Source organism: Lycorma delicatula, chromosome 2 (assembly GCF_047948215.1).
Source record: "Lycorma delicatula isolate Av1 chromosome 2, ASM4794821v1, whole genome shotgun sequence".
In the NCBI taxonomy this organism is placed as follows: Eukaryota; Metazoa; Arthropoda; class Insecta; order Hemiptera; family Fulgoridae; genus Lycorma; species Lycorma delicatula.
Window position 1 is genome coordinate 54,563,403 of NC_134456.1, and position 27,831 is coordinate 54,591,233.

The following is a 27,831-nucleotide window of genomic DNA, read 5'->3' on the forward strand; positions in this document are numbered from 1 at the left end:
TGTGTAGTATGTGGAAACACCCAATAAAATTATAAACTGTTAAGTTAGAGTACCCACACTGGAACAATAGTTGTAATCAGAACAACGGGCCAGAAAAAATAAGAAATTAAACTTTTGAATCCTTTTCGTTTACTTTAAACAGATTTATATTTAAGGTATTTTTGTATTACGTTTTAATTTTCGTTTCAGTAAGCGAAAATAGCTTGAATTTTCATTTCAGTTGTAAAGTAAATAGGAAGAATGTTAAAGTATAAATTATCTGATGGGCTTCGTTGTTAGGGAAATGAACACAATCAGCCAATGAAGTAACAGCAGGGAGCTTGCGTTTCCGAAGCTAAGTTCTATGTCAATTCAGTCAAGATTTCTATAACAATATATATTAATGAACTGCTTAAATTTTATTATGATAATATATTATAAAAGCTAACTATCTCAGAACTAAACCTGATTCTTAAAAAAATGAAAGAAATAAATTTTTCTAACATTAATAAAAGTCACGAGCTACTATTTTTTTTAATAAATTTAAAATTATGATAAAAAAATAACTGTTATTATTTTAAGCGAATGTAGATTTTTTTTAAATTAATTTTTTGTTTGACCGAGTTTGTTTTTAGGGTAAGTCTTTATTAAAGTGTGTTATAGTTAATGAACATTTCGCTGCTTTTTATTGAAGTCAGCGTTGCCATTAATAGCATAAGGTAGGTGTCCTCGATTATTTCTTTGTTTTTGGTTTCTTTTTTGGTTTTGTGTTGTTGGTAGCAGATGTATTGATTCGCCCGATTGCATCATCAGATTTGGAGGTGCACAGCGCGCGCAGGTTGCATTTTATGTTATGTGCAGTTGTGTCGTTGAGAGTTCGTTGAACTTAAGAAGCCAGCTGCTGCCTATACTACTACAAATATTGCAACTAGCTCGCAGCGGTTTACTGACACATTAATAGAAGAAATAACATCACACTATGTTATTAGTAAGCGTTTCGCGGAATATATACTTGTCGTACAGCGCTTTATCTGACCAACCACACGTAATTTGCAGTACTATACAACGCGCATGTCCGTACTCCTGACAAGCCCACGCGCGCACACTCACACACAACGTTTGTGGGGGCTTATCCATGGTAACAAAGAAACGTTTATCTGATCTTTGCCAAGCAGAAAGGACTGCAAACTAAAATCCCATCTTGTATAACATAATACAGCTTTTTTCTTTTTTTTTTTTTACTGTTTCATCAAAATATTTATTCCCGATTGTAATCTGTCCGTAATCAGTCATAGAATAATAATGAAGAATAAGTTATATTCATGCACCAATTCTTATGATATTTCTTGTGCTTATAAACTTCTTAATTCACTTCACTTTACAAACACGCGCGCGCGCGCGCACATATATATATATATATATATATATACACACAAAAGCACAAATAAGTTACCATATTTATTATTAACTTATTTCTTTTAACAACGTTGTAATTTATAACATCTGGACGTTATTAGTCTTACTGTGTTTTTTATCAGATCAATCACACTGCGGCCACTGGAACATTATATCCGAGTTACGTGTTACTTTACAACGCGGGAATCGGCTTGGCTTCATAGAATTGCTAATCCGGCACTGGAAATAGCAGAAGTCAGTAAACGGTAATCGGACCGGTGATTGCGTTTATTGAGACCGACAGGATTTTAACGTTTCCTTATTTTCTTTACATAAATGTATTATTTAATAATATATTTTTTATAAAATGAGGTTTCATATTATTTACTCAGAAATAAACTTTTTTATTACAATTTTGCACAGCAGACGTAACAAACCTTTGTTAGTTTGTATATAAAACAGCTAAACCGAATTTTAATCAAATTTGTTGCATCAAATAAAAATATGACGTAATAAATTTTAAGCGGGTGAACGTACCGAGATGTCGGGATTCTATCTCGGAACGATCCGGATGAAAGACTGAAACTCTATCACTCCACCACATTCGATGGGATTTTCAGTTTCCCGGCTCTATTTCTGGTTTCAGTACCAAACTACATTTTTTAAAGCTTACAAACTTAAGCGTGATTTTTAATTCTTCTTAAAAAAAATGATTTAAAATAAAATTTTACCTAGTTTCTATTAGTAACAACTTCCGGAAATTTTAGCAGGAGTTAAATTCCTGGAGTCAAGTAAAATTGGGTAGATTAAGATCTAATGCCGAGCAATCACCGACTGAGCGGGAAAAGTATCAGGCAAGAAATACACTTGTATTATGTTTCACTTTTTTCGAATACCTCTTCCTTCCTTTTTCCTGTTTAGCCTCCAGGAATTACCGTCAGGTATTACTTCAGATGATGAATGAGGATATGTATGAGAGTAAGTGAAGTATAGTCTTTATAGACTCAGGTCGACCATTTCTGAGATGTGTGGTTAATTGAAACCCAACCACTAAACAACACCGGTATCCACGATCTAGTATTCAAATCCATGTAAAAGTAACACCTTTAGTAGGACTTGACCTCTGGAACTCTCGACTTCCAAATCAGCTGATTTGCGAAGACCACTAGACTAACCCGGTCGGTGGGGGTTAAATACCTCTTTCTATAAATGGTAATCTTCACTCACTAAGTTCGTAGAATTTATTGATGTGAGTGTGTATGTGTGGTAGCATTATAAATAAAATCTATTACTGTATTTTCTCTTAAAAGATATGAATTTTTTCAAACAACATAGTGTGTAAAATTTCCCATAAAGTTAATGGTTGACAGACATATAAAAAACTAAACTTTTTACGGACCACTCCAAAAGATGATTTTAAAAAAAAATTTAACTGTAACGTTAAATAATATATTTATTTCCCTAAGTGATTTAAATTGTAAATTAGGATCAATTTTAATGCTATGCTTAAACAATAAGTAAAAACCGCCACCCTTACTTCACAAATTCTACATTAGGTTAATGTTTAGCTATTAGTCAATTCGGTTATGGGAGACTACGTCCATTTCCTTCCTAAGAAATAATATGCTGTGGCCCATAGTGAGAGGGAGGCTCCCCTCTCACTATCTCTTCATTAATTAGCTAAATACAACCTTACCCTGATCTTGGGTTCAACATTTTTTTAAATTATTCAAACCGTTAAGTGAATAAGTGAAATTGATCTGTCAATGCCGTGAAAATATTAAAATTTCGTTAGTGTACAGAATTCTTTATAAACAAGCAACATTTAATTACGAAACCCAGCCAGTATTTAGAGAGAGTAAACGTATTTCATATAAATCAAAATTTGAATTTTTGGTATATGTTTTTTTTTTTTTTATAGAAACCTAAGTTAATCGAATGACTTTTTTGCTTCATATATTTAAGCCGGTTAACGAAAAATCGTACATCAGGAATGTCCCTTTCCGAATTACCGATAAATGTTTATTTGATATTGCATTTTATCATACATTATTTATTTAACTTGAGATATTCAGTACTGGTAATGTGGTATTACGTAATTTATGAAATAAGGTTTTTGTTTACTTTTTCTATAATTTTTTAATTCTCTTGAATTAAAAAAAAACTAATAATAAATGAAACTATGACCTAAAATCGATGTAATTTATAATAGATTCCATGTGCTTTAGCTTTTTAAATCTCCATGTGTATATATATATATATATATATATATATATATATATATATTATAACTTTACAAAAAAAAAAACATAAATGAATAAAAATCAGGTTCAGTAAATACAAAACAGGCTAAAATCCAAATTTAAGACGATTGTTAAGCAAACAACATTCTTTCAATAATACTAAGTTCATATATTTAGATTACCCACAATACACCTGTGTTTTGTATACTTACGTGTATTGATGTATTAACACTAGAATTTATAAATATTATAGATATTCGACATTTTTATGGCTGAAGCCTTACTAAATACCAGTTTGTATACTTCATTAATATAGCAACAACCCAAGGATTATTATCGCCTGATTTAAAAATAAATAGATTTTAACAATAAACAATTTCACAATATACAAAATCTCACATTAATACAATCAAATTTCATCTACTTTCACTTACCAACACAGGACGTAAATTTTAGTTAAGCTGAAAAGTAATTTTCTTAATTTTCTCAAGAGTTTAAAATTTTAGTAATGTAATGCAAATTGCACGGGTTAACAGATAAGTGGAGTGGATAATAAAATAACTTGATTTACTACTATAATGAGCTGAGAAAAGAATGATTTTTTTTTACTTATGAAGCGAATTATGGGGAAAAGTATATCACAACAAACGCGGTGAAAACGTCACATAAAAAAAAAACGTTTACATAAACTTTAACACTATTGGTTAAGCTGTTCATATTTATATATATATATATATATATATATATATATAAATTAAAAAGATTTTACGGATTTATTAAAAGATTACGGATTTTATATATATATATATATATATATATAAAATATATATATATATATATATATATAAAATCCGTTTAAACAAATTAAGATCATATAATACACACAGCTGTTCTATTATTGAAGATATAATACCAGTTTAATTTTAAATCAACTATCAATTAATTATTATTAGTTACGATTTATTTATAAATCCTACGCAATGATATAAATCTATTTTCATCTTTTAGTCGTTTTTACCATAACACATATACATGGGATTCGCATTCGAGATCAGTTTTGTTTTTTCTTCTTACTGTTAAATGAATATAACTTCTGGAATCTAAAATTTCAATAATTACATATAAAAGAGAATGACTCAAACATCTCATAAACTCAGAAACTACATCTAAGATTAAAAAAAAATTCCAAATTTATTTATTTTTTTTATTTTTTTAATTAAGCAACCGTAAATATTAAAACATCTCTTAATATTGCATAAACAATAACAATAAAAGAAAATAATAATATAATTTAATTAATTTCCTTGTAATAAACCTATTCAGTAAAAACGCATTTTGTAAGGTCTCCAATCCCGCGGAACGTTATATAATTTATGAATAGCCTAATTTTATTATTTCCGTGACCTCCCTTTAACCGAGTCTGCAATCTCTTGTTCCAGTATTTAAACGGGAACTCTTACATGCTATAAGACATCGTTTAGAAAATATGCTCCATTATTTTATTTCCCTTTGAAATAAAAATTGCTTGTTTTTTTTGTTGAAAATCCGAATATAAGAATTTGAAAAGCTTCAAGGAAAATACCACAAATTTTTTTAACTTTTTTTTTGGGGGGGGGGAGGTCAAATTCTCAAGGAAATATGAAGATTAGAATACGCCAGTGAATAAGCATTTTAATTGTAATATATTTGATTATATATGAGTCTCCTTGGCCGAGTGGTAGCATCTCTGCTTTTCATACGGAGGTTCTGAATTGGAGTCCCGGTCGGGCAAGACGTTGTTATTTTATTTGTTAGCTCGCTCAGGAAACAATTTAAAAAATTAAAAGGATAAATGTTATTACAAAAAAAGGAACAATTTTTTCGCGAGAAAAATAAACAAATATTTTTCTGATTAATGAGCACGTATGCAAGTTCTTTATAAATACACTTTGATATTTACATCAGAATATTTTACTATAAATTAGAACCTAAAATAAGTCTCGTTAAAAAACTTGCGGTTTTAAAATTTAACATTTAAATCGTTACGTGAAACATCTACCCTTTGTCGAGCGTATTCAGGCATAATGAAAAGTTTTTATCGCGTCGAATGGCAATTCCACACAATCTTAAGCGAAGTTATCAAATTTTAAGAAAAATCTAAAACATGCTGCTTCAACCCATTTTGGTAAAATGTAATGCAATAAATTGACAAATATTACTTAAGAGTAATAATTGATTATTTTTAAGTGTAATGTTTAATAACCATTCTTGGAATATTACTTAGAAGATATGATGTGAATGATTATCATTCAATCTAATACCTAGACTCCGTGATGATAAATTAATTGATTAAAAACACAATATGGTTCGATAATCTCGAATCATAAAAAAATTAGGATAATTAACCGTAAAAAATTCGGATTATTAAAAATGTACAGAATCTTTCAAAGAAGTACAACTAATGAAAGTTATTCGATTCTATGCGTAAAAACGAATAATTAAAATAAATGTTAACTTAATAGATTTTACAAGAAACATAATTAAAACCAAGAAACTGAAGGACTGCGTGGTGAAAGTCCGTATAACAACATTATTTGAATACTATACATAGCCAAAGTTTAAATCATATTAGTCCTTGCCCATGACTTTTTTTTGCAACCGATAGTTGATTTTTTTTTTCAGTAAAGAATCTATTCCCTTCCCAAGTTTTAGTTTAGTATTAGATTTAACTTCTGACACACCTATAGTATGTATTCACCAGAGGACTGCTTTTTAAAAATAGTAATAATAATTAAAACTAAAAAATAAGCTAATTCCACGCTACTAGATATTTGACTTCCAAACAAACGAAATGTAGATCACATTCCCGTTCACGGGGCCCAGTTCATCAATTGACTTTCTTATTTGGAAAAGGTGAAGGATAGGCCCGGCAGGGATAAGTTTATGACTCGTATGAAAATGTTGGTGCCATATCAACGATTTTCAAGTGAAATCATTTGTACTTTAGCGAGTTAAATTATTTTAAATAAAAGAAACGAATCAAGAAATATTAGGCTTGCTGAAAAAAACAAGGGCTAGGAGCTGAAAACTACAAATTAACTTCTAGCCGACAGGTAAAAAGCATAATGACATGACTCAGTCGTTAGAAAACAAATATGTTAAGTCACCAAAAATTTCCGTTTCCGATAAAAAACTTTTCCTTCTTTAAAATTGTATTAATTATCTCCAATTTATTGTTTTTAATATTTTTGGAGCAGAAAAATTCACCAGCTACAACTTGACAAAATACGTGGCATCTAAACATACGATAGGAGGCTATAATAGCGATCGATCATATCCAATCTGCCGTGTCTTTTTCCTACAGCAGGCTGTGCACAACACCTTTTTTGAGTGCAATAGGTGGGACACACTTAGACATAGTAAGGCACTCACAGGTATAACTCCAGAGACAACAATAGACTACATGCTAACAAGCGAGTCAAACTGGAATAATTTTGCTAGTTTTGTTAGACAAGTTGTTCTACAGAAATACTCCGACGAGAGAAGACAAGGTGTTGGCTAGAATAGGACTGGGTGGACAGCCTTGCTGGTGAGGTCCAGCATGCTGCGGTGTGTTGGCACTGATGAGCCACCAAGGACTCCACGGGTAACAGTCAGGCAACAGCACACTGAATACTGAAGGGACCCGGTACCGCGTCGCGGCGAACTGGGTCTGGCGTGGTGTAATAATGTGGTGTATTAGTATTGCCCTTTTGGGTCCCCAAGGGGGCAATATTGATAAAGAACTCTCAAAAAGAGCTAACCGGTAGGCCGACCTGCCTTGCCGGTATATAGCCGGTAGGTGGGGAGGCCTATTTGAGTTTAAAGACACTCCCCTGGGCGGCGAAATACCAACAAGTCGGTCCGGCCCAGGGAAGCTGAGAGAAAAAAAAAAAAGCTGTGCACAAGTATAAATATTTCCTCACGTCATTAACACTGTAAATAACTTACGTTTAGAATTACCAGACTCTTCACTGCTCGAGAAAAATGCATTTTGCCCGAACATCTGTCTGAATATGCTGGAGAATATATGTATTTTTTTTAACGAGCTTTTGTTTTACGTGGGAAACATTAAGACAATTTAAATAAAATGTAGATTTAATATTTTTTTACCTGTAACGTAATAAAATTATTTTTTTAATATATTTGCTTAATATGACAAATGGAAATAAAATAGGGCTTAAATTTTATCAGAATTGAGCAGTAGAGAATACCAAAGTTGGTGGATTGAAAAAAGGATATGTCATGACTAGTAAAAAAAATAAAGCGGTGTAGGTTCTATTTCTGTGAGAGCTGTATGTAGACGTCATTAATACTCGTATAATGATTGAATGAGACAAATCATAAATTGTTTTTTCAAAAAACAAGATCCAACAGGTAAAAATTTATTTCTAGGGCGATTAAAATTAAAAATATTCTAACAACCCTAATGAAATTTATCAGTTGTCCAGTTTTTTGTTTCAAACTTGATTCCAATCACAGAAAATCTTTAAGCGATGGGTATATGTGAAAAAAACGAGGTTCAAACCCGAAGTAATTCTCTATGAAAACGTTAAAAAAAATTGTTCAAAGAATAAAAATAAGCTTTTGATTAGAAAAACGGTGAATGATAGAATATTTGGAACAGCTTAAACCGTAGTGAATCATAAAAAATTGATATAACACTTTCTGGAAGAGTTTTTTATCTTAATGAAAGTCTGAAGATTGGATTCTACATGTTTACCAATTTGTATTCGGGAGTAATACTAAAGAAGAATCGATTAGTTTAAGGCCATTACCCAACAATAAGAAAGGAACGATAACTGCAACCGAGTTTAAATATGCTTGCTGAAACAGAAAGAGATGTATTTATAATCGAATATAGATGTCCGAGTTTAAGAAATAACAAAATAACAGTTCTAGAAATAACATCCTCAGATTTTTTCCTAGAATATACCAGATGGTGGCTTCTAATTTAAATTTCCGTCGCAACGCCGCATAACACACGCAGTCCACAAGGAAGTGGTGTATTGTTGGCAGTTACAGCGAACGTAAACGGGTGCTGGTGCTAGCAATTTGATCGGACAGAAATTCAGTCTTATAAATTTATTCATGAATATTTTGGACATTCAGCTGTAGGCTTTCACTGTACTACACGTTTTAAGAGCAGCGCTAGTTTTAAAACATTCAAATATATGCTACGCTTTGGGATAAAATATTGTCCACTTTACACTTGTATACGTTTTAAATGGAAAAAAAATTACAGAATCATCAAATTAAATAAATTCGGAGAACAATAATTTACTTGCGTATAAAAACGCCCGATGGGATGAAAAAGCTCTTCAAAAAATTGAGCGTTTATATGTATGAAGTTAAGACTTTGTTTTACATATGAAGATATCATTGAAAAAATAATCGATTGATTTGATGTCCGGACAGGCATGGCATTTTCACACGCTACAAAAAAACTATTTTAGTTAAATTAAAAACTCTCAATCACGGAGTTATTTCCAAATTACCCTCATATACTTCCCGTACAAAAAAAAAATCGTTTGTTGAATTACAATCTCACGAAAAACAGGCACAGGTTAAACTGACGCTATCGTCTTCTGCAGTTCTGTAAGTAGTTAACGAATCTTCAACATTTATGCGGTACAGATTAGTTACAGTTATCTAAGTCAGTTATTTTTACACGGATTTGAATACTAGATCGTGGATACCGGTGTTCTTTGGTGGTTGGGTTTCAATTAACCACACATCTCAGGAACGGTCGAACCGAGACTGTACAAGACTACACTTCATTTACACTTATACATATCATTCTGATTCATCTTCTGATCTATTATCTGAAAGGTAATTACCGGAGGATAAACAGGAAAAAGAAAGAAAGAAAGAAAGATAAGTTGCAGAAATAACAATTTTTTTCTGCACTATCAAGGCAAACTAATTTGGAAATTTTCAAGTGGATGAATTTAGAAGATATAGAAGTCCGTAAACGGAAACGGAAACTAAATATCGTCAGTCTCAGAAATGACTGAAAAGGATCTTTTTTTGGGCGTAATTTAAAAAAAATCCAGGAAAGAATGTAAAAGAGCTTGGAATGCCGTTCCCGAAAAACGAAACTTTGTTTAAATTAGCTAGCGACGAGATATGTTATCACTTTACTTTTTTATGATTGTGACTCATAAAAAAAAGGTTAAAAGAAATACAATAACTGATAAGCGAGTATATTACTCAAATAAAATCCTTACGTGAATCATTTAGTATTCGATGTGCAATAGCAAAAAACTCATAAATAAAAATTTATTGTTATTGATGTACAAGTGTACAAGTGACAATGCGCGCGCGCATGAGTATGTGAAACTGAATTCATCTTAACGAAATTTTACGTAATTTTTAAACTTTGCCTCAATAAAATTGTGAAATAATTAATTTTCTATAAATTCTTTCCTCTATCAAAAATCATCTGGCACATCAATAAAGTAATAATGTAAATATAAACTTTTGACAAATACATGCATGTAAAAAGGTTCGTCCCCTCTGACGACAAAATAAAAAAAATCGTAACCCTGAGCATTTAAGGAGAGGATAATCACAGCCACACCAATACACCAGACATTCTAGCGCGGTCGTGGGTAGATATCGAACTTCGTCTGGAAGTCAGTATAAGAATACAGCTGAACCCTTTACAGATCTTAAGGACTAAAAGAGATGAGCTTCAGTACTCATATTAATTTAAATTCGACCTTTAATTTGTCTCAAATATAAAACTTAATTAGTAACTCCCGTTCTTTTATGAACGAATGTATTTTGGGTAAGAACTAAAATGTCTGTAAAAAAGAAATACCCATGTTAATACCCATGCGTACAAAATTTTGGTGAAATATATCCAATAATCCAAAATTTTAAATGTAATCAATCAATACACATGTACAAACGTAAGGAATCTTTAATACAACTTATGAATAAAAGTCATTTTTCAGACTGATGTGTATTTAACTGAAATGTAAACACAGAATTTCTGCACAATCACGGAACTTTCTCCACAAAAATAATACACTGTCTATAAGAAATAAAAATATTAATAACCCACCGGATTGGTCTAGTGGTAAACTCGTCGTCGTATTTATTTATTCGAATTTGAATACTAGATCATGGACACAGGTGTTCTTTGGTTATTGGGTTTCAATTAACCATGTCTCACGACTAGCTGACCCCTGAGTTTGCTGAAGACTACAAATTTACTGGTACAGTTACATTACACTGATAAGTTGCTAATGACTTTAATTATTGATGCAACTATAAATAAAAGTACTAAAAAAAAAAGAATTAATAACTATTTCATGTAAAATATTCAGATTAATAAGTATCTTAATTATAAATTAAATGTTAACCGATATATTAATGGTATACAACATTTTAAGTTACAGATACAACAACTAGCAAACACCTGCTCATACAAAATCTATTAAGAAGACATGTTTGGAGCTAGACTGCAATAACATTTTTCTTTTTTAAATAACAACACAGGAAATTAAAATTAGGAAACAACCGGTTTCAGAAATTAAAGCAGAACATCTTGCTACCAAGTACCGACAGCAGTAAGTATAGTAATTAAAGAAAGAAACCAGCACCGAGTTTGGTAAACTGTATTCATTAAATACATTCATTAAATACAAGTACATATTTTACTACCAATAAACATTTTACAGACATTTTAAAACCACAAGATGAATCTTTAAAAGTTAATAATGTAATAAATTAAAAGAAAAAAGTGACAAGATTAAAGCCTCTTATAAACAGATAGCAACAGCGATTTTAAAGTTGTATGTTAATACCATTGAACTGCACAATACTTGAAATAAAAATTTTAAAACAGAGAAAAAGCGAAAAAAAGAAAAAATTTAGAAAATTATGTATTACTAAACATAAACAAGGATGTGGAGTCATATTTTTGGTTATTAAAGCTGAGCAATAAAATAACTACCAGTAACTTAAGTGACCTCTATGGCTCACTACCCTTATTAATATGAAAACAAAACGGATAATTAATAGTCAAAAAGCAACTAAATTTATAAAAAAATTGTTATTTAAGTCCAAACTGTTACTACAACACTGTTTTTTTTCTCTATTGCGTATTAATCTTTACCATCAGAAGGCCAACCATAACAATTATCATAGGTTTTTGGTAGTTTCAAATTGAGATAAATAGTTCCTCTCTTTTTTTGCATTTTGTAATTTTGTTTTAATGTGTACAATACATACTTGAATTATAAAATTTTTTATTGTGACTTGTGTTACTCATTATTTCATTAATTAGTTAATTTTTTTAGATTATTTTTCCACCAACTAATACTTTGGACAAAAGATAAATATAAAGCCATCATTTACTACAGGTGAAAGTCTAATTATAAAGAATGGGGCTTAAAACATTACAGAGGTTTCTTCTCCAGAGTCAGAACTAGAACTGGAACTGGAGAAAGAGAGAAACAAGAGAGATCCTGTTACATGTATAATTGCTCATAATAAACTTGAATAAAAACACATTCTTAAAATTATATTTTTAAATACATGTTAATTAAAATTTTATTAAACACAGCTAGGCATAGCGACTTAGGACATACAGTGAGTGACTTTGCATATCACATAATGAAAAGTTGCCTGGTACTGTATTGTTTAATTTAGTGACCAGTAAGAACTGATTTATCAATTTCCAGGATGCTGTACCTTAAGATACTTCAGGTGTTAATGTTACAATCACATTGAAGATGACGTTTATTATCTTACTCAGGACACTAAAATGATCCCTATAACTATAATTACTTAAAAATTGTATAGAACAATAATTTTTTTAAAGTAAACATCATTTTATTTTACAAATAATAATTTTTTTACTTTTTAAGAAATTTTGTTTAAATTCACTTCAGTTTTATACAATTGTATCGTTAGAAGAAATTACTAAAAAATGTTTAACCGACATTACACAAACACAAACAATGCTATAACTAAACTACATAAGAAATAATTACTGAGTAGTTATAACAATACAACAATCATTTTAATTAACTGAACCCAATATTGTACAATAAATAGATAAATGAATTAGTTTCCTGTGTATTGTTGAAAGTAGAACAATTTGTTAAATGTAACGAGTGCATTAAAACAGTAAACAATAAACAATAGCACGTAGAATGTTCTAAAGCACCCACTATCTAAATTACAGTACCATCTGTTCTCATTAAGAATAAAAATAATTCAATGGATGTCACTAAAATATTTGGCAGTTGTTAATATACAAATAAGATTGATTGCCTTAATCTTATTCTGATATCAGAATAATGTGGCAGTTAAATAATGTTAATTTTTCAAATAGATGTTCTGGCACTAACAAAACACTGTTGGCTTCGACTAAAATACAGTATGCATCTGATATATAAAAACTCTAAACCATTTTAATTATAAAACACTGCATACATTTCCACTTTACATATAACACACCTGTAGAAGAATATGTTTAACAGATCTATTTAATCATTAGTATAGAGCTTAAATTTTCTCCACCCAAGTGATAAGTTGAAATCCATTTTTTTTATTAATCTGATCTCATATTTTCTTATCTAAAGAAATATATAATTAAAAAAACTAAATTCTCTAACAAAAATTTACATACAATAACCATGTACATTACGGCACTATGCATTGTAGTATAACAGCATTCAACAAAAACACCTCGAATGACATATTTTGAACAATTTACATAAATTCTTTTATTCCATCCTGTTACAAGTATAAGTGCTCATGATAAACTTGTGTAAAAACACATTCTTTAAATAATATTTTTAGATGCATTTTAATTAAAATTTTATTAAAACACAAAATTACAGCTAAAAACTACATAAAAAAGTTAGTTACATATGTAAAGCTAAGTTTTGTTGTATTTTTTCTTGATGGAACAAAAAAAAAACAACTTTTTAAAGAATATTTTATTTATCCCCTATACCCCTACTTTTGCAATGAAGAAGAGACTGTGAAATGTTTGAATTAAAGTAATAAATAGTGAAACCAGTCTCATAACTTTAACAATAGGTTAAACAATAAGTGCGCGCACGCTTATTGTTCCACACACAAACTCAATTTTCAAGGGTAGCATGCTTTTTAAAAAGTTGTCAAAGGTAATATTTAAATGTTACTTTTAACAGTTATATTAATTTTATAACCTAAATTCAAGTATGAGTAAAGTTGTTTAACAATCACAACCATTCAATATGTTGTGCCCAATCATCCAGTTCTTAAAAATATTTAACAGGATTGATCTTTGTATTGGTGCATCAAATCTCATGAATGTAAGTTAAACAATGCCTTAGATAAAGACCAATCAAGGCCAACACAAAATACACATGCACACACCCCAAAATTTTGAAATATCAAAATCCAGGGAGAATTATTTTTCACCAGTGCAATACTTTTTTCACTTATAATCCATTATTAACTGGGGAAAACCATACAAAACAAATAAATTTTACCTATACTTCACTTCTATACATACACATAAATGTAGAAGAGTATGCAGGGGATGGAATAAAGAAATGTGTTTCTCTATTGAAAAAAATTATATATAACAAATGATATATTAAATATAACAGTTTATTATGATCTCACGGACACAGAATTTTTAATGGAATATTATAGTTTTAAACTTTTAAAATTCAGAAACAAAATTTTAATCTTTATTGAATGTGGACTAAATAAGTACATTTTTTAATTGCTACATTTGTTGACAACTATATTATATATATATAAACATGGGATACCATCAGGACATAAATTTGAAATTTCTTAAAAGTCTTAACAGTTTATTGAAACATTAAACTTTATTTATTCAGTTGTATTTTTCAATAGAAAAAATTTTGTTCAGAAATGGTTTGTTTGTTTTAATTACATCATAAAATTCACAACAAGAAAGTTCTGAATTAATTTTAACATTTAGTAGATGTTTAACTAAAGGGGTAGATGATTAGATCATTTAGCAGATGTTTAACTAAAGGGGTAGACTTTCAGTATCTACTGAAAGTCTACCCCTTTCTGCAAACCAAATGTTCCCCCGTAATTCAAAAACACTCTCAACTGCAGCAGATGTCCTAGGAAAAGATATCATAAACTCAAACATTTTATAAATATTGCAACATGAAATATCAGTCTTTTGAAACCCCTTAAAAATTTCTTTCCACTTCTCTTCAATAGTATCTGGAATTTTTTCAGAAACTGAACCACAACCTACCCTTTGGTTTAGAATTACCTGGTTCAACAATGTGTGTTCATTAAATAGGTCACCAACATTTATGGAATCTTTTATAATTTCATTAACAACTTGTGCACTCTCTTCTAAATCAGAACAGGCAATTTCAGTTTGTAAATTTATCCACGGAAACCAATTAACTTAATCAAAACTGTTTCTTCACAACTCTTAAGTATTGGATACTAGAATTATAAAAATTGTCTACGCTTGAGAAGAATTTTTGTTCCTGAACATCATTATTTTCTTTTAGAGTGCATAGTAATTCTTTGGCAGCAGATGGTATAAATTTGTGGGTTTTCCTGAAGTTGACAAATTAATTCAAAATATGTCTGAAATGCTTCTGTTGCTGTTGTAGAATTAGCTTCTAATTTCAGAACTACATTATTAAATAACTGTAGAGTACAATATAAAAATTTCAAAGGAACAGTTAACTTTCTAGATATTCAAAAAAATCAAATAATTTTGGGCATTTGTCACAAGATAAGAAGTATGATTTTAGGCCATCAAAAATGGTAAGAGTTCGTTCTATTGCAGGTATCAAACTAAGGAACCTTGTGCTACTATTAGATATACTTTTTTGTGATCTGTTTTCACAAATTCACAGAACTCTTTATGTTCGTTACTCTTTTGTATATATGTGAAAATATTCACAAGTTTTTATAACAATAACTTCTACATCCAGGGGTAGAGAATCACATGCTGTTTGTACTGAATTGTGTACAATGTAGGCTGAACAACCAATTCCTAAAACAGGTCTATCTAAATCACTTTGAACTTTTCTGAACACATTTTCATTCTCCTTTCTCTTCATATCATCAAAATTACTGTTAGTGTTATCAGCAGTATAACAAATCAACTTTCCTTCAATTTTTTATTTTTTCACTGCAAAAGATACAGTAAACATTTGGAGTTTCACCGAACACTTCATCAAAATTTAAAAGTTCAACTTGAATCCCTCCTACAGACTGAAATATCTTACAACAATCGGAACAAGTTTTACTTCACTTCTATTTGAGCTATCCATCGTTACTGTTACATAATTAATGTTTTTCAAAGAACACAACACATCAAATATAAATAGTTTTGGTTCTTGCAGATGAAAATTTTGGGTGTATAACATTTTAACCAGTTTAGATGTGCAGTCTGATGTTTTGAAACTAATTTCATGTCTAGCAGTATGGTATGAAAATGTAGCTTCTTTAGCAACACACTCCAGATCACTGTTATTGTTATTCCCATCTTTGGCTTTAAAAGAAATCTCTTACGTTTGCTGAAGCAGTTGCATTAATAGCACTCTTATGTTTAGCTGTTTTCACGTGATCTTCAATATCACCCTTTCCTTTATTTTGCAATAGAAAATTCTTCAGTACGTCATGTCCAATAAACACGTTCATTGTTATTGCCATTACACAATTTCAAAAATTTGTATTCCTGTTGCAGGTTAACATTAAACACACAGTTTCTTTTGCTAATTGCTAAACAATGAGACAAAAAATGAATAGAGAAAATGATTAAAAACGTGTAGACAAGTTACTTCACACACGAAACGAGTTTTTTACTTAGCCAAATGACTAAGTAAAAAGTTGTGGCGAGACCGATAGCTACGCCTCCATCAAAATTGATGACAGCGCTTTCTCCAAGATCGGCTGAGAGACGCACAGCCGTAAGAAAATGTTTAAAAATATCAAACAAATGTCTAAAGATGTCGAACAAACAGGTCTAAAATTTAAAAACATCCAAGTCATAAAAAGATCAAACCCCGGACATTTTTGCAACTCGTTGATTCTCCAGTAAATAGCGTACAATAAACACATTCATTGTTACTGTCATTATACAATTTCAAAAATTTATATTCCTGTTGCAGGTTAACAACTCACATTTTCTTTTGCCCATTGCTAAACGATGAGACAAAAACGAATAAGATAAAATTAACAAAAACGGGTAGACAAGTTACTCCCTTACTTCACACATGAATACAAAATAAACACATTGCCCCTGTTGTATTGCCAAATGAGTAAGAAAAACGTTGTGGCAAGACCGGCAGCCACGCCTCCCGTCAAAATCAACATCAGCGCTTGCTCCAAGGTTGCCTGAAAGATGCACGGCCGTAAGAAAATGTTTAAAAACGCAATGTCCAACATATAGGTCTAAAATTAAAAAAAATCCTCGTCGTCATAAAATTCTCAACCCCAGACATTTTTGCAACCCTTGATATCACCAAAAACACCAGGACTGTCCAGGCTAATCCGGGATGTATGGTAAATATGTATATATATATATATATACACTAAAATTTATAAGTTAAGCACTATGAGAGATTATCTAATTTATTTATACATAATAAATATATATATAAATAAACCAACTGAACCTTAACATAAGAAAAAAGGGTAATCAATATTCATATCAAAAAACATAAATCTATAATCTTTTTAAATTACCCCAGGGTAATGTATGAGATACACATTAATACACAAACTTTCAAAGATTGTAAAAGTTTGTAACAACTAATAAATCATATAAAATATTATTAGGCAGTTTTTCATAACTCATCTTTTTCAAATAATGAATTACTGTAGCTTGTGAGTGGGAATCTAATATCACATTTTGATGTATGAAAAAATACTAAGCCTGACATGGAAATTAAATTATGTACCTGCTGAATAGTAGTTGAGACAACACTACCAAACTCCCATAAAGATCTTTTCTTATAAAGACTGGAAGTAATATTTTATTTATAAAAAAACATTACATATTGCTAAGTTGTTTTCATAAACAATATTTATATTATTTAAAGTTAGTTTTAGCAGGCTTCATTGAAATTTCTAGGATTTGCTTTAAATAAAAAATAAAGTTATAAAGTAAAATGTTTAAAAAAAAGTGCAATGTCATATCTATTATTATAAAAACTATTTTAGAATAAAACTTAAAATAAAACTACTGAAATATACACAGTACATGTTAAATTAAAAAAAAAAAGTTAAGATAAGAACATAACATTATTATCACAAATGGAAAGTATTAACTGATAAAATAAAATAAAGCAATAAAAAACTAAAGAAATGATTTTAATTATTACTTCATTAATTTATATGAGTATTAATAATTATTACTCAACTGAGAAGAGATAAAGATCTGAATTCAAACATTAGATATATAATTAAATTTATTTAATGTTAAATCGATTAAATTTATTTTAAACAAACTGCGTATTATTACATAATATGCATATTAATTGACATAACGATATAAATTTAAATATTATATTGATAATTAGCAAAATTTCACAATCTAAAAATAATTTTCATCACAAATTTACATAACTATTAATTTTTTTTTTTATACAATATAAGAAGATATCTATTCAGATATAATTATTCATATATCCTGCATATATAAGATTGATAGCACATAACCAAATATTATGTAGAAAAATTAAGGAACTAGTTTTACAAATGAATACACCACAATTGAATAACTCATTTACATAATGTTTTAACTATAAGCCATTGGTTGCTAAGAAAAATGACATCTCACCTTAAATTACTTTGCAATTACAATAAATTTAAAAAAAGTATTATTCATTTGTTTTCCTTTCGCAGAGTTCTTTTTAATTATTTACAAATTAACATAAGAAGATGAGAAAAGAAGTAAAATAAAATTTATTCCATGAAGAAAAAGGCTCTGACCCCAGGAAGACATAAAGATGAGTAATAAAATAATTACAAGTTAAGTATACAAAGAGATGATACAGCTAAACCCAAGCCCAGTTATGTTAAAGTTTTCCCAGCTCTGAAGATGGAAAACCCCTTAAAGCTTGATTGGCTAGTGAATCATTCTTTCAGTTATCAGTTTCAGCTGATTGAACTGGGTTTGAATCAGCAATCCTTAAAAGCGAGTGCTTTAACCATTCAGCTTACCTAACCACCTGATAAGGAGGAAAATACATTTTTTCTATCACGCAGGAAGAAACTGATGTACTATAGCCTAATGAAGTATATAAATTATATATCTACAATGTTTAAAGATTTAAGTGCTACTAAGAAAAGAATATTAAAAAAAATTATATAATTACATGCTCTTTTAAGTTGAAAAAAAATGTTTCAACTTGACAAAAGCTTAGTCTAGTCCTAGGTGAATGATGGTGCAAGTCTTAAAACTAATAATTACCATTAAAAGAAGTTAACTTAATTCTAATTTGTATTTCTATTTGAATGAAGTAAGACTGAATAACTTTAAAAAATTAAAATTATCAAATATTAAATAACAGCACCTGAACCAATTTAAATTTGCAATTACTAAATTTCAAGTACGCAATCAATTTAAATTAATTCATTATAATATTCAAGGTCACCAAGTCAAAATTTCTGAATACCACCATAAGATCAAAAAGATCTACAAATAGTACTCAACTTACAGACACATATGCATACAAACGAAAATCTTGGCACAAGATACTAATTTACATTGCACACTCTCATGTGTCCAAAAAAAGAGGGAATGCCCTGATGACAGTGATATATTAGCGATTTCTAAGAAACCTCAACAACAGAGAAGAACATAATATATACAACCAAACAAAATTAAATTTAAATTATCCTTAAAATTGAACTCGACTTGACTTATTATATAGAAATCTTATAATAAAACCACTGAATAAAATGTAATGAAAGATAGAAATCTCTTCTTTCCTGCTACATTAAAATACTTTGCAGAATAAGTTAATAAAGTAATATAACTACTTATTTTAAATTTGTAAAAATATAATTTCTGAACTTACCCGTTCATTATTCATCAAAAGGCAGTTATCTCGGTTCTTCCAATGCCTCAGAAATTTTGCAACAACTTGAACCTGTAACACACATACAACAGTACATTATTAAAGAAACAAACTATTTATTAAGGAAGTAAGGAATAAAAACTTTTATTAAAATAAATAATTTAATATTAAAGTTTACACAGGATTAGGTTTAGCAGGATCATTTCTCAACATGCTGAACAACAAATAACCAGATGTAGTACTTTTGTTCTGGTATTCAAATTATTAACAGGAATCAAATCTTTCAATAGCATATCATACTAAATTGATTCCAGGCTCAATTTCTGGTTACAGTCTATATTTTCATGGCAAGACTGCTTTTCAACAACCTCTTGACCAATAAAAGTAAAAAAAAAGCTAGAAACTCAACTAAAAATTTGCTATTAGGGTTAAAATTTAGAAACCTTTAAAATAAAAAATTATTGCTTAAAATTAAAATTACCAACAGAAAGTTTACATTATACCACAATAGAAAACAGGTCATAAATATGAAGCCTAAGCCAAGTAAAGATTATTAATCTTAGTAAAGATTATTAATCCACTGTAGAATTTCACTAAAACCATTTAAAACAAAAGGGCATTCTACCTTTCATTAGAGATTTATCAATTACATATTTTGCATTTAAATATACACTCATAACATGATTGTAAGTTGGTACAGTGATTTTTCTCCCTCTATGAATCATGAGACCTTGCCTTTGGTGAGGGGGCTTGAGTGCTCAGTAATACAGAGTAGCTGGACCGAAGGTGCAACCATATTGGAGAGGTATCTGTTGACAGCCAGAGTAAAGAATGATTCCTGAAAGAGGGCAGCAGCTCTTTAAGTAGTTGTTAAGGGCGTGAGTCAGGACGACATAAACGGCCATATCAACATCACTCAGTCCTCTGAGTACTGCGCAGCTGAGAGGAATGGAAAACTACAGCTGCTTTTTTTCCAAGAAAATGTAGCTCTCTGCATTTTGGAGGCGCCTTCCTTGGTAAAATATTCTGGAGATAAACTAGTCTCCCGTTCGGATCTCCGGGTGGAGGACTACTAAGGAAGGGGTCACCAGAAAATTAAAAAATAACATTCTACGAGTCGGAGTGTGGAATGTTAGAAGTCTAAAAAAGGTTGGTAGGTTAGAAAATTTAAAGAGGAAAATGGATAGGATAAATGTAGATGTGGTAGGAATTAGTGAGGTTCGGTAGGAAGAGGAAAACGACATTTGGTCAGGTGATTTTAGAATAATTAACTCAGCTTCAAATAATGGGTAGGCAAGTGTAGGTTTAGTAATTAACAAGAAGATAGGAAAGAGAGTAGAGTATTTCAAAATGCATAGCGATAGAATCATTGTAATAAGGATAAAATCAAAACCTAAAGCGACAATGATTGTTAACGCCTATATGCCAACAAGCGCCCATGATGATGATGAGGTAGAGTGTATACAAAGAAATTGATGAAGCAATTAAACACATAAAAGGAGATGAAAATTTAATAACAGTTAGAGATTAGAATGCAAGCATTGGAAAAGGCAAGGAAGGAAATATAGTGGATGAATAAGGGCTGGGCAAAAGGAATGAAAGAGGGGACCAACTTATAGAGTTTTGCACAAAATATAATTTAGTAATTGCCAACACCCAGTTTAAAAATCATAATAGAAGAATATACTTGGAAAAAGCCAGGCGATATTTCAAGGTATCAGGTAGATTATATCATGGTTAAGCAAAGATTTAGAAAACAACTCGTTGACTGCAAAACTTACCCTGGAGCAGACATTGATAGCGACCATAATTTAGTGATAATGAAATGTAGATTGGGGTTTAAAAACCTGAAGAAAAGGTGTCAGATGAGTCACTGGAATTTAGAGAAGCTTGAGGAAGAGGAGGTAAAGAAGATTTTTGAGGAGGACATCGCAAGAGGTCTGAGTTTAAAAGATAAGGTAGAAAATGGAGAAGAAGAATGGAAGAATGTGAGGAAGCAATTGATAGATTATACACACTGGTGTGTAATATTTATGAAAAAGGGGAAGTTCCATCAGATTTCAAAAAAAGTGTTATAGTAATGATACCAAAGAAAGCAGGAGCAGATAAATGTGAAGAATACAGAACAATTAGTTTAACTAGTCATGCATTAAAAATCTTAACTAGAATTCTATGCAGAAGAATTGAGAGGAGAGTGGAAGAAGTCTTAGGAGAAGACCAATTTCGTTTCAGGAAAAGTATAGGGACAAGGGAAGCAATTTTAGGCCTCAGATTAATAGTAGAAGGAAGATTAAAGAAAAAGAAACCAATATACTTGGCATTTACAGACCTAGAAAAGGCATTCGATAACGGAGACTGGAATAAAATGTTCAGCATTTTTAAAAAATTAAGGTTCAAATACAGAGATAGAAGAACAATTGCTAACATATACAGGAACCAAACAGCAACAGTAACAATTGAAGAACATAAGAAAGAAACTGTAATAAGAAAGGGAGTCCAACAAGGATGTTCCCTATCCCCATTACTTCTTAATCTTAACATAGAACTGGCAGTTAATGATGTTAAAGAACAATTTAGATTCGGAGTAACAGTACAAGGTGAAAAGATAAAGATGCTACGATTTGCTGATGATATAGTAATTCTAGCCGAGAGTAAAAAGGATTTAGAAGAAACAATGAATGGCATAGATGAAGTCCTACAAGAACAAAACAAAAGTAATGAAATGTAGTAGAAATAACAAAGATGGACCACTGAATGTGAAAATAGGAGGAGAAAAGATTATGGAGGTAGAAGAATTTTGTTATTTGGGAAGTAGAATTACTAAAGATGGACGAAGCAGAAGCAATATAAAATGCCGAATAGCACAGGCGAAACGAGCCTTCAGTTAGAAATATAATTTGTTTACATCAAAAATTAACTTACATGTCAAGAAAAGATTATTGAAAGTATATATTTGGAGTTGCTTTATATGAAAGTGAAACTTGGACGATTATAGTATCTGAGAAGAGAAGATTAGAAGCTTTTGAAATGTGGTGCTATAGGAGAATGTTAAAAATCAGATGGGAGGATAAAGTGACAAATGAAGCGGTGTGCGGCAAATAGATGAAGAAAGAAGCATTTGGAAAAATATAGCTAAATGAAGGGACAGACTTATAGGCCATATATTAAGGCATCCTGGAATAGTCGCTTTAATATTGGAAGGACAGGTAGAAGGGAAAAATTGTGTAGGCAGGCCACGTTTGGAATATGTAAAACAAATTGTTAGGGATGTAGGATGTAGGGGGTATACCAAAATGTAACAACTAGCACTAGATAGGGAATCTTGGAGAGCTGCATCAAACCAGTCAAATGACTGAAGACAAAAAAAAAACAGTGATTTTTTTATAAAATTTAAATGAGTGGGTCTTAAAATGAATAGGAGATAAAATATTTACATCAAAATCTTGCAGAGACAAACTAGATTGTTGGGCGGATTATTAAGACATCAAAATATTGCTAATTTGGAGATAAATACAAATATTTGGAGATAAGTAAGAACATAAAAATTATAGAGGAAGTCAAAGATCTTAATACATGAAATAAATAACAACAATATTGAGGTAAAAAGAATAGTACAAAACAGAAAGGTAGAGAAAATAGAATCATACTGGCCCAATAAATAATAAATAACAAGATAAATAAAAAAATACAATGATTTAAATACTTTATTTATTCTTTTAATTTATTTTTTAAGTTTTCACTTTTTCAATGTTATCATGATTTTTATTTTTAAAATTATTGTAAAATTAGAACCAGATTTTTTTAAATAATGAAAACTCCTGCTTTATAAATAACATTTTTCTTTTTTAAATAACGAAGTAATAACATTTCAAATTAACATGCACACATGCATACACACCAGCTATAGCAAATCATGTGACAGTAACACCAATGATGACAAAAATAAAAATGGAACTCATTGCATACCATGGCAGTATATGAGAAATTGAAATAATTCCATGTTGCATTTATTTTCTAAAATTTCTAATCGAGCAAAAGAAATGTTAAAAAAATATTTAATTTTTCATATTTTTTTTCAATTCCTGCCCAGCGTGTTCCTACAATAGCAGTAATAGAAAAAAGTAGTTGATGCTTAAGCATGTTTAATACCAAATAATATCTATGAAGTTTTACATAATTACCTTCATGGCATAGTTAAACATTACATAAACATAAAACTAAAAGTAAAATCAGATTGTTTTACTTAATATCCTTATAAAATTTTGTTTAAGATGCCCGAAATAAATTTCTGAGATGTTAAATAGAAAATCATCATGCTACTTTAGAAAGCAACAATTTTACGGGCTCCAGTTTTAGCATTACTCATGACCTAAAAAATTCATACCTCTGTTGAGGAGGGGTTCTGGCTGAATAATTTATATTTTAGTGTAATTCATTCACACTCAACAAAATGTAATGGATGGGTGAGAATTGTATGAACATACGATGACATAGTCAGAGTGAGCATGACATTATATTCAGGATGACAACTAACTGATGCTAACCTATGAATAATAATTATTTGGGTTATGATTCGTTCATGGATAAATCTACCCTTTCTTTGTCACTGAACCTTTCTTTCCTATTTTGGATTCTGTTGATAGAGTCCATACTCTATCAACATTGAGTCCATACTGAGGGTATGATGACCTGCAGAGCCTCTTCCTTGGTATATATATATATATATATATTGGGAACCAACCTGTATAACATCTTGTCCAAAGAACTTTGTTCGTGTTTGCGTCTCATCAATACTGCAATACCACTTTCTAATCACCTTTCTGATCTTGAATTCAAAATTATATAACCTAGGCTGGTAAATTGAGTATGAACTTTCCCTTCTTTTGTACATTGCCACTTACAACAAAGACTTCACCCATGAACGGTTTAATTCACCTAAGTAAGGTTTAAGGTTTAATCATGGCATCCTTCCTAATTATAATACGATTTATTCATTACAAAGATGAGCTTGACCAAAGCAAAAATTGAGATTTTTTCACCATCCGCTAAATGTATAATGTGTACCTCCTCCGCTAAATATATAATGCATACCTCCATCATCCTAATATGAGCAAGATGGTATCAGACATCTGGCTGAATGAAAGTCTGGACAATGTTAATAAATGCCAGAAATGGCTTTTCGATATCACACTAAGTGTAAATTAAACTACAGAAAATTAATTGATATTGTTTTTATGTTCATATTAATAATAAATTAAAATATTACTTAGAATACCATCAATTTTGAAAAAAAAATAGGTCCTCAACAGAGTACTGTATTACCCACATTCTATCAAACAAAGCATGAGTTCAGTGTGCTATTGTAACTACAACTTACTCTTCTACATGTATACAAATAACCTAACTGATCAATCTGTAATTTAATTTACAGATAAGAAAAAAGGAAACAACTCCATTAACTGTACTGAGTTCTTCATAATATTGCATAAAATTAAAATGTAAAAATTTGACTTAATTCCAAAATAATTGGGATTCTGAAGTTTTATACAAAAATCAATTATGTATATATTTAAAATATCCTATTGCTCAATCAGCCTGGCTAAATAGGATATCTGGATAAATAAATCCAGATAAATGGGATTGTAGAGTATTGCACAATAATGATTAATTCAATAGCTAAACAAGAAAATAATTAATAACTTTGACTAGCAATTGCTAATTTGTAAAATTAGTATATAGATTATGCTTAAACATTTTTTTTATAGTTAAAAAAAAATTAAATTGGTAATTAATTTGATTTTGAGCATTAATTTTGTAGCACAAAAATATTTACTAACAGCTGTTAAAAACTGATCTGATAACTTTATAACTTGCAACACCAGATAAATTAGCTATTACTTACTACACCTTAGCAACAAGAAAAATATTTAAACTACGTGTAAAATTTTAATTGTTTTAAAACCATACTAATGTAGATCACTGTAATAATTCTAAGTTCTGATTCAAATACAATTAAAAAAAAACAATGTGTCATTCGTTATGCATATCATATCATTATATATGTGATGAAATAATATAAAAAATTTGGATGTACTTATATCTATCATTATACTGAACATAAAGGAAAAAAATAATAAAATTGCATGAAAAAGAAGATAAACTGAACAGATAATATTCAACAAAAATTTATTGTTCATTAAAATCGCATACTTCTATAAAAAAACCTTTGACAGTAATAAAGTAAAACAATAAAATCTTTTAAGAGCAAATATTCATCTTAAATATGTGTGCAAAACATTTATTTATAAAATAAAAATTCAATAAATTTGCATTCACATCATTGTAAAGATTTTAAATTCACAGCTTTTATCTTATTAGATAATAATGTGTTCTTATTTGTAAATACGCATACTGCACTAACAACAAAGCATACATGCGTGTTAAAGAATGTTTGTACATGTGCACACAATAAAAAGAATATGATGCATTATATTTGTCAGTACTCTATAAAAATCAGAAGCATCACTGATTGAAGACTTGAAAAGATCAATTATCTTATTTTAATGGATCCATGAATGCTCCGTCAATAAAAATTATTATAAATAAAAAGTTTAATATAGATTTAAAGAACTTTACATAATATTAAAATTTAATAATTATAATAATGAATGTTTGTGTAAATAAACATTTATAAAAGATTTAATTATTTTGTACTAAGATCTATTAAAATCATCAAACACATGTTTCAAAAGCATAGAATTTTTCTGTATGATGTTAATTTTTCTGTACGTAATCCTTTGTAATTTATTAATTCTCTTTTAACACACAAATCCTTTTCTATTATTTGATTTCTCCTCTATCCAGGATAAACACTACAGATTCTAGTGATTCAGTGATATCACCAGGTATATATCATGTGAGCATTTCCAGGAACAAAGTTTTTGATCATAGGTTTTATACAATAAATCTAATTAGTGCATATTCTTGAGTAATTTGTAATCTGCATCTCTCAATAACATACATACATACAAAAGTACTGCCTACTAGTACAATCACAGAGTTCATTAGAACTTCGACGGTAAAAGTCCGCAGATGGCAAAGTCAACGAATTACATTTACAGTTCTAAACATGACCTAACCTAAAAGTGAAATAAAATGGGGAAAAAATATGTGTGAAAACAATATATTTCAGTTCAATTACATTTGTAATAAAGCATACTTTCAAAAAATACCTCAAATTTTGTTAAACAACTTTTTTTTCTCTATCTGATGAACCGCGGGACTGGAATATGTCATTTTATTAATTTTTTTAATGTGACTACGAATTGCATCGCTAGATAGAAGGACTAGATAGTATAGTACCACATAGCGTACAAAAACTTGATAATGTATTGAAATAATAAAATTTAAAAGAAAATATACTACAGTTTGTTTTAATAGTAAATGCTCTATGTAAATAAAAATACTGCTGATGAAACAATTTGATTAATTCCCATCACTTCTTTAAAAAAAAATTAAGGAATTAGTTTAAAATAGATTATATTACATAGTTTTATTAAAAACGAAATAAATAAAACAAATAAATTTGATTGGTAAAATCAAATTTAACGATAAAAATCGAAGGTTACACATACAAAGTAATAAGTGCAATGTTACATCTCAGATCTTCGATTCATGAAGGTCATTATAATACTTTTATTAAAAAATGAAAAATATGGTATGAAGTGAATGATATAACTATAAAAAAAAATGATTGTCCTTGAAATTAAAAAATTGTGTATCTGTTTGTTCTAGAAAAGCAATAAAATTTTAATAATAAATCCATAAGATAACAATCAGTAATTCATAAAAAAAAAGAATAACCTAACAAAACGCAGTGATATCCAAAAAAATTACAATGAAATTGTAAACTGTACGTAAGTCTCGCAGATATCATTTCTTCCGCTCAAAAAACAAAATAAAACTGTTTTTAACAAAACTATACTGATATCAAAAAAGGAATGATACTACATTTCTATTATCAAAATCTGTTATTACTTTAGAATTTTGTTTTAAAAAAAACATGTTAAATTTGTTAGATATATATATCTATTGAGACAATAGATATACAATAATAAATAATAAACTATGTTTAAGCATTC

General features: G+C 29.6%; 1 protein-coding gene across 1 annotated transcript in view; it reads right to left on the minus strand.

Moving 5' to 3' along the window:
- The window catches only part of LOC142318813 (growth factor receptor-bound protein 14-like), a 292,838-nt gene that overhangs the window by 58,518 nt on the left and 206,489 nt on the right, over positions 1-27,831 (minus strand). The window contains exon 7 of the mRNA XM_075355321.1: positions 19,691-19,762. Within this exon, the coding sequence (XP_075211436.1) occupies positions 19,691-19,762 (72 nt within the window). The remainder of the gene's footprint in view (positions 1-19,690; positions 19,763-27,831) is intronic.